We start from the raw sequence: 20756 nt of genomic DNA, 5'->3' as shown, positions 1-20756 counted from the left end.
TTCAGGGAGCATTTCTCCTACATCAACTTCACTCAGGAGCAATGTATGAGGTGCCTTTGCTTCACCAAGGAGGTTATCACCCAGCTATGTCACCTGTTGCAGCCACAACTCAAGCCTTGGGCATGGACAACACTGCCTATGGCTGTCAAGGTCACCGTGGCCCTCAATGTTTATGCCAAGGGCTCCTTTCATGCTGCAACAGATGACACCAGCAACATCTTACAGTTTGCAGTACACCAGTGTATCAGGGAGGTCACAAGGCTCTCTATACCAGGAGAAACACTTACATCTCCTTCGCATAGACAGAGCGAAGCAGGATGCGAGAGCTCTAGGTTTCACCTGCATGGCAGGCTTCCCCAGGGTGCAGGGTGCCACTGACTGCACACTCACTGCCTTGCATGCTCCCTATCACCCTATCAATTAAAAGGGTTTCCACTCTCCCTCAACGTACAGCTGGTTTAAGACCACAGGCAGCGGATCATGCAGGTCTGTGCCCGCTATCCTGGCAGCAGTCATGACTCTTTCATCCTGACCCAGTCCTCTATGCTGCCTTTATTCCAACAAGGCTGTGAAGTTACAGGTTAGCTATTAGGTGATAAGGGCTATCCCTCCAGACGTTGCTCATGACTCCAGTCAGGAACCCGTGCACAGCTGCAAAGCACACCTACAGTGAGAGCCATGTTGCCACAAGGAACATTATCGAGCAAACAATCGGCATGCTCAAGCAACGCTACCACTTCCTGGACCATTCTCGGCAAGCTTTGCAGCACATCCCTGAGTGATTTTTCAGCATTTGCTGTGTGATCCACAACTTTGCCATCTTGAGGGACTGGCCTTTGCTCCTATGACCTGGGCAACAACTTCAGGAGGAGGAGCAGGAAGAGGAAGACGAGAGGCAGTGACCACCAGAGCCCATATCTGCCTGATCTCTGAGACCAGCTCATCTAGGAGCAGTTCCCCTAAAGCAGCCCTCCCACTCCCCATTCACCAACAGTCCCACAATCCTTACCACTTTCCTTACAATCTACTTTCGATTGCCTTCCTTCACACCAGACTTATGCATCTTACCCTCATTTCACTACAAAGATAAACACCAATACCAAATCCAGAACAAAAAACAAATTTAGCAAAAAAATACAGTAAAATCATGTCAGCATTGACAAAAACATCACTAATTACCCTTGTGCAAGGTCTTACTGTCTTTCTTGTGTGCTCATTTTTTATCCTCATGTTCCTACAAAGCGCTTCCCCAGTGGCTACAGCTTGGAAAGTGGAAGGCTGCTGAACTTCCATTGAGGAGACTCCAGTTGGCCTTAGAGGTTGACCTTAAGCAGCTCTGGGCTGAGGGTTAGCTTGTGGTGTGAAGGGAGAGCAGAGAGAAAGAAATGGGTGTTGAAAGCATCTACAGCTTGTCTTGCAGAGTGTGCAGAGAAGTCAGAAGAGACAAAGAGGATTAGGTATGAAGAAACACTGTGCAACCTCTCATCCAGCATTGCCAATCGCTACAGTCTCCACAGCCTCCACTCAACCCCTGCCCATGATGGGCATCATACTCTCTTCAAGAGGGGAGAAGGTCTGCAGGTGGTCCCTCATCCTCTGGTTCCAGCCTGTTGCCTGGTGTTGTGTGCCACTTTCTCCTGTAAGAAAGAAGAGTGTATTTGAGAATCTTGTGAGGTGTTTGGAGAATGTTCCCATCATGCTGGAATAGCTGATAGTCTGTGTGTGAGATGTGAGTTGTAGGTAAGTGAGGGTTGTAATAGTGGTGAATGTATGAGCATGAGGAGAAGGAGGTATAGTGAAGTCTGGTGCAGTGATTGTAGGTATGTGAATGGTAGTGGGGGAGGGAAGTCTTGTGAGTGCTTTCAGTGTTGTTATTAATAATGCTTTAAGTGGTGCAGCTGTGAGCAGAGAGAATAAAAGCAGTCTTCTTACCTGAACAACTCTAGTTAGATCATTACATTTCTTGCGGCATTGTTCTGGGTACAATGCTCCTGGCATTGACATGCAGTGATTTCTTCCCGCTTTCCACAAAGAAGATGCCTGGAGGGCTTCCAGCCCGCTAGGAGGAAGAAGTTGTCCCTCCTCCTTTTCACTGCCTGCAGAAGGGCCTCCAGTGCAGTATCAGAGAACCTAGGAGCCTGCTCAACATCTCTTCAGCCATCTTTTCAGCACTAGCTTTCTTGTTCTCTGCAACCAGAATGCACCTCTCCTATAAGAGCTGCAGGCTGCCTTTAAGTAGAATCATAGATGCCCTATATCCAGCACCCACCCCGCCCCCCTCCCCCGCCTTCGCATTTTCAGATACGATCGGATTTCTAGATCCAGGAGTGCATATGTGTTGGTACATGTCTCCGTTTTGTATGGGGGGACAGGCCTGGCTATATTTTCCAACTTTGGATTGCCCCCTCATTAGCATGGGCTCCCTTGACATGAAAACATGTATAGGGAGTGAGTCCTAAATGCTACTTGGATACCGATAGGAAAATTAGACAACCCAGCTGATCTTAAAAGGCTGTAGCTGTCCCTTAAAGGGGAGACACTTCTTACCAGCATTTTGAAGGTGAAGCAAACTGTTAGGATTTGTTGAGATGATGGCCATGGCAAAGAAACCAACATTCAGCCATGATGCCTTGGAGATGCTGATGAGTAAGGTGCAGCAAAGGAGGTTTTCCCTCTTCAAGGCAGGAATGCCACTCACTCCCCTCCCCTCAAAACCAGAGGCTTAAGCTGCCTGGGACATGATTGCCTAGACAGTGAATGCTATGTCTCAGTTCAGGCAGATCGGGAAAAATTAGAAAGAAATTCTCCAGTAGCAGAAGAAGTGCTAAGGCAAGTGTTCTTCCTTTATCACACATGCATAGTCTTCCTTCATTCAAGGTGTTGTAGGAATGGCTAGATTCCTAACTAAAGGACTGAGGTCGAGTCAGTCTATCAAACAAATGGGCCTAGAAATTCAGTATAGCCACGTTCGGGGCGCTAAAGTCGGGCGGCCGCTAAAGTTTGCGACCGGCGCAAATTCGCGCCACCTTCGCCGATATTCAGTCGCATCGCCCCAAGAGGTTGCTGCTGCGCTAAAACAGGCGATGCACGAATATCACTAGGCGCTAAGCCGGCGGTCCGGGGCGATACCCCCAAGGGCGGGCGCAGCGCAGGTGCGGCGAGTTGCTGATTGACGGCAGACACTCTGGCGCCGGTCAGCTCTTAAAGGGGGAGGGTGGATTTGTTTGCCTGCCACGCCCTGCACACTGCAGCCCTCAAGCTAGGCCTGACCACTTCTGCTTCATCTGTGCAATGCCCAGGGCTATGGAGAAGGCCAGGGAGAGAGCGCAGCGCTTCAGCGAGGGCGACCTGAGGGTGCTGGTTGGCGGAGTGGAGCGCAGGCGCCATGTTCTGTTCCCTGAAGGTGGCAGGAGGCTGCTGCCCAGCGCCTACCGGAAAGCCTGGAGGGAGGTCTCAAACAGGGTGACTTCCAACAGCGTGGTTGCCAGGACTCCTGTGCAATGCCGGAAAAAATTCAACGACCTCACTCGGGTTGTCAGGGTGAGTACCCTTTCCAGTGTCCTCCTCATCCCTGCATGTGCACCTCAGTTTATGGGCAAAGGGACCTGAAAGCCCTAATGGCCAGCCCTCATCCAGCAGCTATGGGACTGTCATGAAAATCACTTGCACATTCAGCACTTTACACACTGTACAAGCTATTCCACCATGGGAGGCAGTGCAGCCAAGATCAGGGCTTCACACTGTCAGGGCCAGTCCACCATGGGAGGCAGTGCAGCCAAGATCAGGGCTTCACACTGTACTTAGAGGCCGTCCTTACTCTTGCAGGCCAAGGTGGCGCACAACCGTAGGAAGCAACGTGAGACCGGGGGAGGCCGTCCTGACGTCAAAGAGCTCTCCGACCTCGACCAGCATGTGGAGCGCATTATGGCAGGATGGCTGATTGGCTCCGCCGCCAGTGGAGATGCCGACCCTGTTCTGGGCACCAATGGTAAGGGCATCACCTTTTTGGCCTCTCTCTTTCCACTTGTGCCTCAGATCAGCATCCTTTGCCACTGTCCGACCAATGCAGTGCATGGCAGCACTCATGCCTCCCTCGCTGCCGCCCTGTCCTCACTCTAAAGCAACTCTTGTGCCTCCCTGCTTTCAGATGGTGAATCGCCAGGTGAGGAGGCGGGCCCTCAAGCTGCCACTGTCAGCGATTCCGAATTCGAGGAGGAGGAAGAGGAAGCCGGCCCATCAGTGCCACCCTCAGCCGCGCCAGCCCATGGTGATGAAGGGGACACGTCTTCCCTGGAGGGGAGCCGGGGGGAAGGGTCGGAGGAGAGTGAAGCTCCGGGGCCCAGCGGCCTGCAGCAATGCGGGAGGGGTGGGGAAGCTGGGCGGACTTCTCCCCAGAGGGTGAGTGCGGCCTCCAGTCCTGCGACAGTGAGCGCAGAGGAGGTGCGGCTCCTGGAGGAAATGGCCATCCAGGCTGAGCGCAGGCACACTGAGCTCATGGCTGCAGTGGCAAGGATGCCTGACTCCATTGAGTCTCTGTCAAGGAGTGTGCAGGAATTCGGAGCAGCACAGGCCAGGAGTCTGCAACAATTCAGTGCAGCACAGGCCAGGAGTCTGGAACAATTCAGTGCAGCACAGGCCAGGAGTCTGCAGGACTTCGCGGCAGCACAGGCGGCTTCTAGCCAAGTGCTCAGTCGTGCCGTTCATTCACTGGCTGGTGTCATGTGGACACAGACCAGGGCCACACGGGCACTAACTGCTGCCACCCTCGCTGGATCGGCCAGGCATCGCCAGGGCACTCGCCGCGCAGCAGCAGCCCAGCAGTCTGTTCTTCAGCTGTTTGCTGCACATGCTGCAGTGCTGGCCCGTGCGAGTGCCAATGTCTCAGGCGACCAGGGAGTACCTGCGATCTGTCAGGTTGGCACCATTCCTGCAGCCGACACTGCCAATCCGCCATTGCAGCTGCCACGAGCCGCTGGACAGACTGCTGCCGCCCAAACAGAGTTGGAGCAGTCAGCAGCCGGCCCCTCCAGGGCCAGAGCTGGTGCAGGCCGACCCCCAAGGGCGTCTGCCGTCTCTCCATCTGGCCCTCAGCAGCCTTCCCCCAGCCTTGCTGCAGCCACTGGGGTCCCATTGAGGAGGAGCTGCAGGGCGGGCAGGGGCCAGTCACGGATGCGAAAGGCATCGCCCTCGCAGGGCAAAAAGTAGAAGGTCTGGCCAAATGCTTTGTGTTTGTTGAAAGGCCGAGACTGGTGTAGTTGTGTTTTTGTAAGGCCGAGACTGGTGTCTTTCTTTTTTTGGTAAGGCCGAGACTGGTGTCTTTCTTTTTTTGGTAAGGCCGAGACTGGTGTATTTCTTTGTTTTGTAAGGCTGAGACTGTTCGTTTTGTGTTTTTGGAGGGGGCTTCTCTCCATTAGTTTGTAATGTGGGAAGTGTAATGATATCAGCAAATAGAGATGGTATTTGCCTGTTTGATTATGATGCCTACCAGCATGTTTGCATGTATTGATTGCTTGTGCCTGACCAGCAGAGGTCATGTGACAGAGACAAGCAGTTTGGTTTAGTTTCAGTTTCGTTCTAGATGCATCACTAGCATGGTGTCTCCTGAAATGCTGTACAAAGAGTTGAACAGACTTTAGATTAAAAGACATTCTCTTTCATAAATGTCTCGTCATTGAACTCACAAAGAAATCAATACATGGTGTCAGAAGTGGCTGAAAGAGATGAAGAGAAAAAATCTGAAGTTAAATCAGCTCTCCACAAATTAGCAAGCCAAAAGAGAACATCGTTACTTACCATTAGAGAATAGCTAACGAAGTGAAAAATGGAAGGTTTACTCCCACCGGCGAAGCTTCAGTTGACAGGTAATGTGGCTGAAAATTGGAGGAGATTCAAACAACGTTTAGGGTTGTATTTAGCAGCAATCGGAGCTGACGAGAAAAGTAATAAAAGGAAATTGTCCCTGTTCTTACATGTCGTGGGTGATGAAGCGCTGGAGGTGTATAATAACTTCACATTCGCTGTTGATGGAGACAAAATGAAACTAGATAAAATAATGGAACAGTTTGAGGCCTACTGCATACCTAAACGTAACGTGACGCTTGAGAGGCACAGATATTTCACATGTGTACAGAAAACGGGTGAGACTATTGATCAGTATGTGACTGAACTGAGAAACAGAAGCAAATCGTGTGAATTTGGGGGACTGGCAGACTCGCTGATAAAAGACAGACTGGTGTGTGGTATTCCGGATAATGGTCTAAGGGAAAGACTGCTAAGAGAGCAAGATCTAGACCTGGGAAAAGCCATAGCACTGTGTAGGGCTACAGAGACTGTGAAGTTGCAGGCAAAGGAGCTGTTCAGTGACAATAGCTGCAACGTGGATGCAGTGAGAAAGAACGGATACAAACCGTTTAACAAAACGAGCGCCAATGTGAAAAAAGAGGCGTGGCCAGCGAACGAAAATGAAAGGGACAATCGAAAGTCATGTAGTCGATGCGGTACACAGCACCCACCAAAAAAGTGTCCAGCATATGGTAAAAGATGCAATAGTTGCAACAAAAACAACCATTATGCCCGTTGCTGCAAGAACCAAGTGCAACAAAGCAAGGTCCATGCAGTAGATGAAAGCGACATAGAGGAGTTCTATGTAGATGTTGTGTCTGAAAACAAGAAAGAGGAAAGAGACTGGATGTTGACACTACAAGTGAATGACATACACATTCCATTTAAATTGGATACTGGAGCACAAGTTAATGTGATATCAGAGACTGATTTTAAGAAAATTAGACCCAGACCAAAGATACATGGAATAAAAGTGAAAGTGACAGGATACTCAGGTACTGAAATACCAGTGAAAGGAAGATGCATTGTCAAAGTAACACACAAGGACAGAGAGCACACGCTAGCATTAATCGTGGTGCCAAAGGATGTGCAAGCCATACTAGGTTTAAAAGCCTGTGAGAGACTGAACCTGGTAAAGAGAGTCCTCATTGTGGAAAGCGAAGGAGAGACAGTCTATGATGAGCTGAATGTTGCGTACACACCAGGTAAGCTGATGTATACAGCAGACACGTTGTCCAGAGCTGTTGACCCAGGAGAGCCCGCAAACACAGTGAAAAGACTGATGTACAAGGCAAAAGACAGTGGAACTGACTTCTACCAGAGCATGCTTGTATACCGCACAACGCCGCTCGAGTGTGGTATGTCACCAGCCCAACTCCTTATGGGACGTCGGCTAAGGTCAAACCTACCCATCCCGGAGAACCTCCTGAAAACAAAAGAGGGGGAGAAAGTGAGGAAGTTCAAAGAACAACAGAAAGAAAAGCAAAAGTACTACTATGACAGAGGAACACAAAACCTACCTGAACTCCACACTGGTGACCAAGTAAGGTTGAAAGACAAAACAAACACATGGACTCAGAAGGGAACTGTCCTGAGTGAAGTTCAACCAAGATCATACACCATTCAGACAGATGAGGGTGCTGTTCTGAGAAGAAATCGTCGAGATCTTCTCATGGGACCAGCCACAGCAGGTCAAGAGACTGATACTGTTGAACAACCTGATCACACAGCTGAGAACCAATCATCTGAGGCAACAACTCAGATTCAAGGACAATCAATCAGAAAATCCTCAAGACACGTGAAGCCTCCTGAGAGACTCATTGAGCAAATTTAAGGACTATTGTTATAGAAGGAAGTAATGTTATCTTATTCTTTCTTCAAGTTCTAGTGTATTGACATATTTCATGTGAACACACAAAGCAAGGTTAAAAACCTTGATCATGATAATGATAATGTAAGTTCATTAAGTGTTACAGTTAAAATGCAGATTAATACAAAGAAAACATGTTGTTAGTTAAAAGTAAAATACTTTTGTTTTAAGAAAAGGAGATGTAATGATATCAGCAAATAGAGATGGTATTTGCCTGTTTGATTATGATGCCTACCAGCATGTTTGCATGTATTGATTGCTTGTGCCTGACCAGCAGAGGTCATGTGACAGAGACAAGCAGTTTGGTTTAGTTTCAGTTTCGTTCTAGATGCATCACTAGCATGGTGTCTCCTGAAATGCTGTATAAAGAGTTGAACAGACTTTAGATTAAAAGACATTGGCCTAGAAATTCAGTTGGGCGCGCCAGCCGTTAGCGCCTTAGGAGGAGTAGATCTCGAGCGCTAGGCGCTTAGCGCCCGGGCGCAGCGCGATCTGCGCCTCGCCCCAACTTCAGTACACATTTAGCGCCAGCGCAAAGTCTTAGCGCGCGCCCTGCTGCGCGCGCAGACCATGACATCATTTACTAGTGCAACGCCCTTTGTGCGCCCCGAACCGGAACTTCACTCGCGCCGGGCCATTGTGCGCCGGGCGGCCCTAACGACTGTGAAGTGGAACGGTACACAGCCGAGGCGGGCCGCGGGGAGCGCTAATTAAAGGGCACTTACCCTGCACTATAAAGGCCAGCCATTTTGCAGCACTCACTCTTGTGCAACGGTTTTTTGGAGAGAGACCAAGGAGGAGAGCTTACTGGTTTGGACCAACACTAGGACAGGTATTTTTGGCTCAGGCCAGAGCTTAGCAATTATCTTTGCCTTCATTGAGAGCTCAGTGTTTGCCAGCATATAATGGGGGCTGCATTGGGTGCCAACGCTGACTTTCAGCCTTATGCCAGAAGGGCTTACAGACGCCGTGAGAGAGTGGCAGCCCTGGCTAGACGCAGAGGGGGCAACAGGCGTCGCCAACTGAGGCCTTACCCACGCAGGGTATACCGCCAGCAGTCCTCCTATCTGACCATGTCTGCCGCGATGTGTGTAAGGAGGCTGCGATTCAGAAGGGAGGTGGTTGCAGACATCTGCCAGCTGCTTCACAGAGATCTGCAGCCACAGCTGATGCGCAGGACGTCTCTGTCGGTGGCAGTGAAGGTGACGGTGGCTCTCAACTTCTATGCCACCGGCTCCTTCCAATCCGCTGCTGGGGACATCGCTAACATCTCCCAGTTCGCCGTGCATTGCTGCATCCGCCAGGTGACCGAAGCCCTTTTCAGAAGGAGACATCAATTCATCTCCTTCCCCATGACCCTGGACAAGCAGCAGCAGCGTGCAGTGGGATTTGCAAGAATAGCGGGCTTCCCCATGGTGCAGGGCGCCATTGACTGCACGCATGTGGCTTTGCGGGCACCTCTGGAGCATGCCGAGGATTACCGCAACCGGAAGGGCTACCATTCCCTCAACGTACAGCTGGTGTGTGACCGCAGGCAGCGCATCCTAGCTGTCAATGCCCGCTTTCCAGGCAGCAGCCACGATGCCTTTATCCTGCGACAGACAACCGTGGCTGACATGTTCCAGGCACAGCCTCACCCAAGAGGATGGCTTATCGGAGACAAAGGCTATCCTTTGTGTACCTGGCTCATGACCCCGCTCCGCGCGCCCACGACTCCTGCTGAAGAGGCATACAACGAGAGCCATCAAGCGACTAGGAACATCATAGAACAAACAATCGGCGTCCTCAAGCAACGGTTCCGCTGTCTTGATCGCTCCGGGGGAGCCCTCCAGTATTCGCAGGAGCGAGTCTCCCAATTCGTCGTCGTTTGCTGCATGCTGCACAACCTGGCTATCCGCAGGACTCAGGCACCGCCACCTCATGTTGGACCACCACCTCAGGAGGAGGAGCAGGAGGAGCATGAGGAGGAGGAGGACGAGGAGTACCAGCCCAGGAGGGAGGCACAAGGTCCAAGGGCCGCCCGTCGGCGGCTTATTGAACGTCACTTCTAGGCCCCCTGTCAGGGAATGGCTTGTGCCAATGAAAGAACATGATTGCAGCCGCTCCGCAAGCCCTCAGCCGGTTAAGGCAACAAACACTTCAAAGATCAAACGTGGACAATGTTAATAAATAAAATGCTTTATTGTACAAACTCAGGGCCCTTCCCACATGAAAACCAAAAACAGACGAAACCCCCAAAAAACACTCAAACACATTACTCGCTCCCACAACCTGGAGAGGATTAACAAAACAGTGCAACTAAAATGGCCGTCATCCTCGGCCTTCGTAAAAAACAAACATCACATCCTCGGCCTTCAAAAAACAAACATCCAATTCTCGGCCTCAAAAAACAAACATCCAATTCTCGGCCTCAAAAAACAAACATCCAATTCTCGGCCTCAAAAAACAAACACAACTGGCCACACAGTCGACTTTTTGGCCCGCTAGGGCGATGCCTTGGCCATCTTTGTGTGGCCCCTGCCCGCCCTGCTGCTCCTCCTCAAAGTAAGGCCATTGGCTGCTGCAAGGCTGGGGGCAGGCTCCAGAGGGGCACATGTCGTGACGGCAGATGCCCTTGGGGGTCGGCCTAGTCGAGGTCTGGCCGTCGAGCGGGCGGCTGTTGAATGCTGCAGCTGTGGCTGGCCAGCATCAGTCGCTGCAGCAGCTCCTGGTAGCTCCACTGGGGGAGTGGCAGTGGCGGCTGGAGGAATGGGGGCAAGCTGGCGGATGGCAGGCGCTCGCTGGTCGCCTGAGACACAGGCACTCGCCCGGGCCAGCACTGCAGCATGCGCACCAATCTGCCGAGGGACAGACCGCTGTGCTGCTGCAGCGCGCCGGGTGCCCTGGCGATGCCTGGCTAACACAGCGAGTGTGGCAGCAGTGAGTGCCCGTGTTGACCTGTTCAGTGACCTCATCAGAGCACCCAGTGACTGCACGGCACCACTGATCAGCTGCCCACTCGCTGCCTGAGCTGCCCCGAATGCCGCCCGACTCGCTGCCTGCTCTGCCCCAAATTCCGCCAAACTGATGGCCTGTGAGGCCCCGACGTCGGTGACACTCCGAGAGAGGGACTCGATGGCCTCAGGCAACCGTGCCACTACCCCCATGAGCTCCGTGTGCCGGCGCTCCGAGTCCGCGGACAAGTCCTCGAGGCGTTCCATCTCCTCGGCGAAGACCATCTCCGGACTGGAGGCCGGACTCTCCCTCTGGGGAGAAGGCCGCTGAGCTGGCCGACCCTTCCTGCGTTGCTGGACGCCGCTGGGCCCAGCAATTGGACTCCCCTCCGACCCTTCCCCCCTCTGGGGAGAAGGCCACCGAGCTGGCACCCCCCTCCCGCGTTTCTGCAGGCCGCAGGTCCCATGAGCTCCCCTCCCCTCCGACACTTCTGCCACGCTCCCCTCCAGGGAAGACGTGTCCCCTACATTCGCATGGGTTGCCACGGCTGAGGGTTCCCCTGATGGGCCGCCTTCCTCTTGCTCCTCCTCCTCCTCTTCTGAGGGGCTGTCACTGGCAAGTTCAGGGACCTCCTCCTCACCATCTGAAAGCAGGAAGGCACAAGAGTAGCTTTAGAGTGAGGAGAGGGCGTCAGCGAGGGATGCATGAGTGGTGGCATTCAGCGCATTGGTCGGACAGTGGCAAAGAATGTAGATCTGATGCGCAAGTGGGACGAGAGAGGTCCAAACGTTGATGTCCTTACCATTGGTGCCCAGAACAGGGTCGGCATCTCCACATGCAACGGGGCCAATCACCCGGCCACCCATGATGTGCTCCACGCGATGTTGCAGCTCGGTGAGTGGCTGGATCTGGGGTCGGCCTCCCCCGGTCGCAGTCCGGCTCTTCCTATTATTGGCCAGCTTGGCCTGCAAGAGAAAGGACGGCCTCTAAGTACAGTGTGTCGCCCTGATCTTGTGTGCACTGCCTCCCATAGTGGAATAGCCTGGCCAGTGTGTCGCCCTGATCTTGTGTGCACTGCCTCCCATGGTGGAATAGCCTGGCCAGTGTGTCGCCGTGATCTTGTGTGCACTGCCTCCCATGGTGGAATAGCCTGGCCAGTGTGTCGCCCTGATCTTGTGTGCACTGCCTCCCATGGTGGAATAGCTTGGCCAGTGTGTTTAGTGCAGAATGTGCAATTGATGTTCATGCCTGTCCCATAGCTGCTGGATGAGGGCTGGCCATTAGGGCTTTCAGGTCCCTTTGCCCATAATGTGAGGTGCACATGCAAGGATGAGGAGGTCACTGGAAAGGGTACTCACCCTGACAATCCGAGTGAGGTCATTAAACTTTTTGCGGCATTGGACACCGGTCCTGGGGACCTCGCTGTTGGCTGACACCTTGCTGGCGACATGCCTCCAGGCTCTCTCCGGTAGGCGCGGACCGGCGCCTTCCTGCCATTGTCCGGGTACAAAATATGGCGCCTCTTCTCCACACCACCAACCAGCACACTCAGATCACGCTCTGAGAAGCGCTGCGCTCGTTCACGGGCCTTCTGCATGGCTTCAGGCGCTATTTGGGTCCAGCAACAGTGTTCAGGCCTAGCTGGAGGGCTCCACTATTCAGGGCGTGGCAGCAGACCAAGTCGACCCTTCCCCCTTAAGAGCTGGCCGGCGCCAGGGTGTCTGCTGTCAATCACGAGATGGCCGCACCTGCGCTGCGCCCGGCCTCGGCGCTCTCGCTCAGCACCTCCGGCTTAGCGCCTAAAGAGAGGCGTCCAGCGCCAGTTTTAGCGCTCGAGCAAACTCTTAGGGCGAAGCTAATGAATATCGGAGAAGTGGCCTCGATTTGGCGGCGGGCGCAAACTTGAGCGGCCGCCCGACTTTACCGCCCCAAAAGTGGCTACAATGAATTTCTAGGCCATTCTCTTTCATAAATGTCTCGTCATTGAACTCACAAAGAAATCAATACAGGAAGGGCAGAGGTTTCCAAGTAATAAATGTTCTTAAATCGCACTGCCCATGCTTTATTTTGCAAGTCCTGGTTGCCCTGCTCGGCTGAGGGCTTGCGGAGCGGCTACATTCATCTGCTGACATTGGCACAAGCCATTCCCTGAGAGGGGGCCTAGAACCGACGTTCAATAAGCCGCCGACGGGCGGCCCTTGCACTTTCTGCCTCCCTCCTGTGCTGGTCCTCCTCCTCCTCCTCCTCCTCAGGTGGTCCTCCAATCTCTGGTGGCAGTGGCTGAGTCCTGCGGATAGCCAGGTTGTGCAGCATGCAGCACACGACCACGAAATGGGAGACTCGCTCCGGTGAATATTGTAGGGCTCCACCGGAACGATCCAGACAGCGGAACCGTTGCTTCAGGACGCCGATTGTTTGCTCAATGATGTTCCTGGTTGCTTGATGGCTGTCATTGTATCCCTCTTCAGCAGGGGTGCTGGGCGCACGGAGCGGGGTCATCAGCCAGGTACACAAAGGATAGCCTTTGTCCCCGAGAAGCCATCCTCGTGGGTGAGGCTGGGCTTGGAACATGTCTGCCACAGAAGTCTGGCGCAGGATGAAGGCATCGTGGCTGCTGCCTGGAAAGTGGGCATTGACAGCTAGGATGAGCTGCCTGTGGTCACACACCAGCTGAACGTTGAGCGAATGGTAGCCCTTCCGGTTGCGGTAATCCTCGGCATTCTCCAGAGGTGCCCGCAAAGCCACATGCGTGCAGTCAATGGCGCCCTGCACCATGGGGAAGCCCGCGAATGCTGCAAAGCCCATTGCACGCTGTTGCTGCTTGACAAGGGCCATGGAGAAGGAGATGAACTGACGTCGCCTTCTGAAAAGGGCATTGGTCACCTGGCGGATGCAGCAATGCACGGCGAATTGGGAGATGTTGGAAATGTCCCCAGTAGCGGATTGGAAGGAGCCAGTGGCATAGAAGTTGAGAGCCACCGTCACCTTCACTGCCACCGACAGAGACGTCCTGCTCCTCAGATGTGGCTGCAGATCACCGCCAAGCAGGTGGCAGATCTCAGTGACCACCGCCCTTCGGAATCGCAGCCTCCGAACACACTGCTCGTCAGACATGTTCAGATAGGAGAACTGCTGGTGGTATACCCTGGGTGGGTAAGGCCTCCTTTCCCGACGCCTGTTGCCCCCTCTCCGTCTGGCCAGGACTGCCACTCTCTCACGGCGTCTGTGAGCCCTTTGAATGCAATGGAGAAGGCCAGCGTTTGCACCCATTGCAGCCCCCATTATATGTTTGCAAACAATGATATGACACTGAAGGCAAAGACAAGTGGAAAGCTGTGGCCTGAAGCCACAAGTACCTGTCCGAGTGTTGAGCCAAAGCAGAAAGCTCTCTACCTTTGTCTCTCTGCAAAGATCCGTCTCTCAAAAAGGAGTGCTGCGAAATGGCAGCCTTTTCGACTGCAGGAGGTGTGCCCTTTAATTTGCGCCCCCCGCGCCCCGCATCGACTGAGAACCGTTCCCCTCTACCAGTCGCTAGGGGCGCCAGGCGCACAATAGGGCGTCGCCACTGAATTTCCGGTTTGGGGCGCACAAAGGGCGTTGCACGAGGAAATGACGTCAGGATCTGCGCGCGCAGCTGAGCGCGCGCAAAGACTTTGCGCCGCCGCTAAATCTTGAGTGAAGTTGGGGAGAGGCGCAGATTGCGCTGCGCCCGGCCGCTAGCCACCTAGCGCCCAACATCTCCTCCTCCTAAGGCGCTACCGGCTGGCGCAAGCAACTGAATTTCTAGGCCATGATGTTTAATACTATTCAACAGAGTTTAACACGAAAACACAGGAGAACTAAATTACAGGTCTGTACTCTTTGCTGGCTCCACGAGGACTGGCTAGGGCGGCTCCCCAGCCTGACGTCATGATGCTTTCCTGCCGCTGGAGGATCACGTGATCAACGTGATGATGTCATCGCGTTTGGTCTCATTCTTAAAGGGACCGCGCTATGTACATGCAATAATATGAACAAAGATACAGATTCATTCTGTAGCTAATAATTTGTTAAAGATAATTATGTACATTAGATCAGAGTCCCCTGGTGGCTCTGCCACAGTGTAATGTAAGTGCCCATTTACTTTATCTTCAGAGAGAGTAGCTGCAAAGATATCACATGGTATTGTCTGCTTGATGTTACACACACCTTCATTCTACAGAAGGTGCACGGCACATTGACACGAGGGGACAAGATTTCCATGCACAGAGCTCTTCACAGGTAACTCACAAAAGGGAACTATCAAGGCAAGAAGCATGCAAATTACTGGGAGAAGTCTTGTCCAGGGAGAGATATACTCAAGATGCAGGGGTAATGTTTCCATCACTTGGTCACAGACTAACACGTTCATCAATGTGCTCTTGTTACAGGCCAAGGCTGTCAACAACCAAAGAGTGAGTAAGGATAGGAAGTAGCCCTGCTCTACCGAAGCAGCTGTGACTAATAATATTGCAATCTTTGGCAGTAAATGTTACAGGAATCAGTCACTGCCAGATTTGACAGACTGGATGAGTGTTGAGAACAAACAGTCATGGTGGGCTATACCCATATTGTACATATCCTATCAACCGTTCTCATGCAGACTAAGAGGCACCCAGCTTAGAGACACAGCCTGAAGGCATGGCAAGGGAAAGGTCCCATGAAGCAGCCCCTTCCCACAAGAGACCCCACAAGTTCCTCTACCATCCAAAGCCCTCAAAGCATTGAGGAGTTGTTAGAAGGTGGGCAGGTGCTGGCGGCCATAGCATCACTGCATGTAGCTCCAGTTTTGCAGGAACATCACATTATCCTACCCCCAGAGATCCAGGCCACAACCATATCAACAGGGCTGCAGCACCCCACGCTAATATGCCTCCACAGTTGCTCCTCCCACTTTGGAAGCACTTCGCCAAAGTCTAAGGTTAAGAGTAGGACCCTCATATCTTATAAGGATACCAAGGAGAAGCACAGGCTTAGGGCACATCGGGAGGGGTATGTGAGGAGGCAGCAATAAATCAATATAATTTTAGGTATTTTTTAGGGTGGGGCTTGAAAGATTCTTACTGATAGTATAGGGCAAGACTAAAACAATTCAATTTGAGTGGATAGAATGTGTGTTATTTTCCTGAGATTACAATGTGCTTTCACTATTGACCACAGCTGGATGTTGGCAAACGTTATATTTTACTGAAAGGAGTCAGCAATCAGGGAGTTTAATTTCACTGGGCCTGTCTAAGCATTAGCTCCCACTAAGTGGACAGCCTCCATTTCTTCTACCTGGAAGCGGGCGAAGCAGCAGGTCTCCAGTCATCCTATGCCACGTGCATACCAACTCCTCTTCAGATTATGAAACGGGCAACAGATTGTGTTGATGGTTGCCTTGGCTGCACTGTACAACAGCACCCAGCTTTAACTGTCAAAAGAGCTGAGATGTTGTTTCTGCATACTGATGGCATGGTCTGCGATAACACTGGTGGTGACATGGGTCTTATTGTAGCACCACTCCAATGTTCTTGTGGGGAATTCTCATTGGTTTTGTGAGTCAAGGCTGCAAAGGGTAGCTCTCTTCTCTTAAAAGCCAACCATTTATTCCGCAAGGATCCTTAAACAATGAACTACTGCAGAATAAATGAGCTATGGCAGTTCTCTGCACATTGATGGGCAGAGTTAAATTTCTGTGGTTATTAATCACCTAGACATTGCGAGAATGGAAGCCCTTCCTCTTCATGAAAATATTAAGTGTTCTCATGAGGAGCTCTGGAAATCACGAGTTTCATCAATGGCACCCTGCACTCATAGAAACACGGTCAGTTTGAAAACGTTCTAACCTCTTTCAAGCTGCTGGGTCCTTTCCCCTTGTAAAATGATGACGGTGCTACTCCTGCCAAATACGGTATTGGTCACTTGTTTGATACATCTATATATGTCCCCTGCCTTGGCCTGGAATTATCTTCTTCCTGAGACTGAAAGATGCCCAGATCCAGGGACATACAAAAAAGTTGACAGTGGGCCTTTGCCTAGCACCCCCTCAGATCACAGGGTCTGAGCAGTCTAGGCAGCAAAGCAAGTAAGATCCAAAAGCTAAGTCTATCTTTTTCTTACAGGGACTCATCAGATCTTTGAGCCTTAGGGCCTTCTAGTTGCTGTTCTCCAACAACAACCAGAAGGCAGAGGCTAGCGGCCAAGCATGCAGCTGCATCTGTGTTCCCACATCTATTTCCTTGATGCAAGTGCCTTTCAGGGGCCTATATAAATGTCTGGCCAATGTTCAGGACCTAGCCTATCAAAAGAGTGCAATTTGAGTGCTGGACATTTCTGGTGCACTCTGCCTGTTCAGTGCCTGAGCAGGGGAGAGGGAGCAATATTGGGTCCAAATTTCAAAACCATAGAGATCTTTACTTGGATGGAATGTTGCTACTGTTTAAATCTTTAATTTGTGCTAGTCAAGAATATGAATTAAATATATCACAGACTTTCCTATTAAAGCAACAATTTTATGAAGGGGAAAAATGAAGGATTAAATTTACCCTTTATAAATATATGGCATCCTATTTTAGATTGGTAAAAATATAACAAGCTCTCTTTCTTTCTATTATACTGAAAGAGCAGAAGCAGGCTATAAAATTAAAGCTTCTACTGAGAAGTATATTTGTCCCCTGCTAAAGAAAAAAATAATAAAAACTAGTTGATCATCCATTTTGCTCATGGGTAATCCAGGGCATGGGATGGGATCATCATGTCAGGGAATGGGTGGGGACTAATAACTGGAGACTCGCTGGTGGGATGGTGTGACTGTTAGCCAGGGAGGAATAATAGTGAAGCTAGCTGCTGCAGCGCCCATCATAACTCTGCAAAAATTAAAAATAGGGAAGGAGACTAAAAATACTGAAAAATTAGAAAGGTAAAAATAAAAGTAGAAATATAAAAAATTATAATTTTAAGTCTTTTAGTGAGGCTGTAACTGGTTCACGTATCCCGTGAGTAGCATGTTGAGTGCTGGAATCTGATTGCCTCAGACTAACCCATGGACCGATCAGCAACATTAGAAGCTCACTACAATATTACAATCATACTGACGCTGAAATATAGGTCATATTTTTAGTAATACAGATGGAAATACCGCATTCATTGTTAGGAAATTTTAGAAGATCTGTTTGTAGGCAGTTTTCAGTTCCCAGTCCACTGTACTGCTGAACAGGTTTCCCATCTGAAATGTATTAAGAGACACATAAAACAAATGCTTTCGATATGATTCCATCTCTAAAATGTTATCAGGTTCAGCTGAGTCAAGCTTAAATTATTTCTACAAACACACTTTTTCAGTGGCGGAAAGAGGTATTATGGAACGTGCAAAGGAAGTTCTCTGAGGCTTGTGTCGATTTGAGAGCTAGTTCTTGATGAAAGCACAGAACAACAAAAATTTACAGTTGTACAGCATGCTTCTCATAAAGGAATATATCAGAGCACTTTACAATTTAGAGAGATGGACACTGGGCAGGATATTGAGTAACTTGGGGAAGGCAGGGCAGAAGGCAAAATCAAAGAGATAGTTTGTTAGCAGTCTGTTGAAGGCAGGGAGAGGTATAATATGGTGAAGTGGGTTTCAACGAGAGTTCCAGAGGGTAGAGTTGTAATAACTGAAAGTTCAGACATCACTAGTGGAGTGTAGCAGTGGGAATCAGCTGTAATCCAGAGTGAGAGAAGAAAGGATGCAGGCTGGAATATACGATTGGAGAAAATTAACAAGATGGAGTGCAATGAGGCCTGAGAGCGATGGGTGTGCAGGACATTGTGGGAAAGATGACTCAGACTGCAGTTTTTTGGATTAGCTGAAATTTTGAATGGTGGAGGCAGGAAGATCGGCAGAGAGATCACTTGGACAAATTGATTCTCAAGGAGACAATGACATAGTGAAGATTTGGTAGCAGAGGAAGCTAACTTCATCCATGTTGTTGAGGGATAGCACGTAGATAATAAAAAGGAGGCACCGAAGAAGATGGTAGATGCTGTTGGATTGTGTCATGCATGATGTTGATCTGCAATAATAAATGGCCAACACTAGTTAATTCAAGCCGGATCCCTTCTCTTGCTAAACTTTGCCATTTTCCAGTCCAGCGCGCCTATTTTTGACTCTTCATTCTTCTTTTCTGTTCTTACATTGAACCTAACAATGTTGTGATCAATATTTCCCAATTGTCCTACTTTCACATCAGTTATTTGCCCCACTTCATTTCCAGGAACTAAATCAAGCAATGCTTCTTTCCTTGTTTGACAAGAAACATACTGCTCTTTGGCCCCCTTCTATTTCTCATCTATATGCTGCCCATCCCCTGCCCCCCTGGCGATGGCATCCAAAAGCATAATGGCCTGGATTTTGTGGTCAGCAGCAAAGGAATGGCGCTAGCTGTTCACTACGCTGACAACTTCCCACAAACATTTTGCAGGGTTTTGAGCGAAGACTTGCTCTAATCCGCCGTCTGATCCACATGATGTGTGCAATTTCCGGCGTGACTCCCGAGGCCTACTTAAAGTAGGGATGCACCTTTAAAAGTGAGGTTGCATTCCCTACTCAGATTTGTGATTGTACAACTCTGGAAGACTTTTTGGCGGCAGAGATGAGTCGCAGGCTGCGCTCCCCCCCGCTCCCCCACTTTCCTGAGGCCTCCCTGGAGGTCCTAGTGGAGGAAGTGAGGGCCAGCTCTTCCCCAAAACCCACAAGAGTATCCTCATGAAACAAGCTTGAAATTAATTGCCTGACACGGTCAGTACAGCAGAACATGGCCTCAATGGAGGAAGAGGTTTATTACCTCACAAGAGCAACAAGGGTGAGTACACCTCTTCACCTCTCTATCAATAGCACTCCTCTCACCCCTACCACTCTCAACAATTTCCTTCCCTTCACCACATCCATCAACATACAGTCAGAAGGACACACTAAAAAAACACTTTCTCGTTCCCAACTCACTCACCTCTTTCTTTCCTCCCCTCACATCACACTGATACCATTCTCTTCTCACATACTACCACTTGCACAACCACCACCTACTCCCACTGCTCCTTACTCACTTCACACACTTAGCTTTACATTCATCACCGCCCTATTCTCATTCCGTCTCACTTCTTCTACACCTCTCAACACATCCACTATATGCACAAGCCCCATGCTTCTGTACTTAACTTCTCAACACACACTCATTAGCTTTCACCCTTTCTTTCTGCAGGACACGACTGTGCATACTGCCAGGAAGAGCAAATAGATGGGTGAAGGAGTCCACAACATTATAGCCCTAACCCTAGCAGAGCAAGCAGCCTGGAGATCATTGGCCCAGACAGAGTTAAGAGCATTGGTGGAGGAGAGGCTGGTGGCTTATCTAAGTGGTGTGTTGGCATATTATTTGTATCTCATCTTTCAACTCAGCAGATATGCAACAAGCTTAGCAACTTGCATTCTCAAGACTCTCCTCCTAATGTCCAGCTTCTATCTCCCATCCTAACTCTTGTCCCTTTTCTCTTTCTTATACACCAGCAAGCGGCTCCTGCACAACAAAACACCCTGGAGGAGGACAATTCTCCTGAGGATACAATGTCACTCCCAAGCACTAGCTCAGCTATTCGTAGTCTGCGTGGGCTAGGTATGCTAAAGAGGTATGCACGTGATGGAACACCCAGCACCAGTGGGCAGCAGCAGGTACTGGTGACAGGGGTAGCCCAGGACAGAGTTTGATGGAGGGCAAGGCCCTGTCCCAGCTCTGCTGAGGATAGAGATGAGGACTTCATGGGGTCAGCCATAAGAAGAAAACTGCTGACCTCACACAAGCAGTTGTATGAGGCATTAGAGCCATGCCAAGGAATTTGGCTGAGAGCTTGGAGTTAGCTTCCAGCCTCTGTGGTGTCATCTTGCATGACATCAGTACCCTGTGATCACCTCCAGGGATGTTGGAGCCAGACCCTGACAACGTGAGTCCATGTTTTGCAGCTTTGGTGGAAGCTCAATTCAGACCCGATTCAGACTCTGGGCTCCATAATGGAGACCTTGGTGGATTGAATGGATAGGGGCTTTGAAGGCTTTGCATGTCCGCAGCTTGCTCTCCCA

The 20756-nt window shown here is 50.6% G+C and overlaps 1 protein-coding gene across 2 annotated transcripts in view; it reads right to left on the bottom strand.

Moving 5' to 3' along the window:
- The window catches only part of LOC147104265 (caspase recruitment domain-containing protein 8-like), a 224699-nt gene that overhangs the window by 75314 nt on the left and 128629 nt on the right, over positions 1 to 20756 (bottom strand). For both annotated transcript variants that reach the window (XM_085961450.1, XM_085961449.1), the window contains exon 12: positions 17784 to 17870. In XM_085961450.1, the coding sequence (XP_085817576.1) occupies positions 17784 to 17870 (87 nt within the window). The remainder of the gene's footprint in view (positions 1 to 17783; positions 17871 to 20756) is intronic.

This window comes from Somniosus microcephalus, chromosome 19 (assembly GCF_052327205.1).
Source record: "Somniosus microcephalus isolate GS21.2 chromosome 19, FLI_Smic_1.0, whole genome shotgun sequence".
Lineage (NCBI taxonomy): Eukaryota > Metazoa > Chordata > Chondrichthyes > Squaliformes > Somniosidae > Somniosus > Somniosus microcephalus.
Note: the sequence above shows the minus strand (reverse complement) of the source record. Positions and strands in the feature narration are given on the sequence as shown.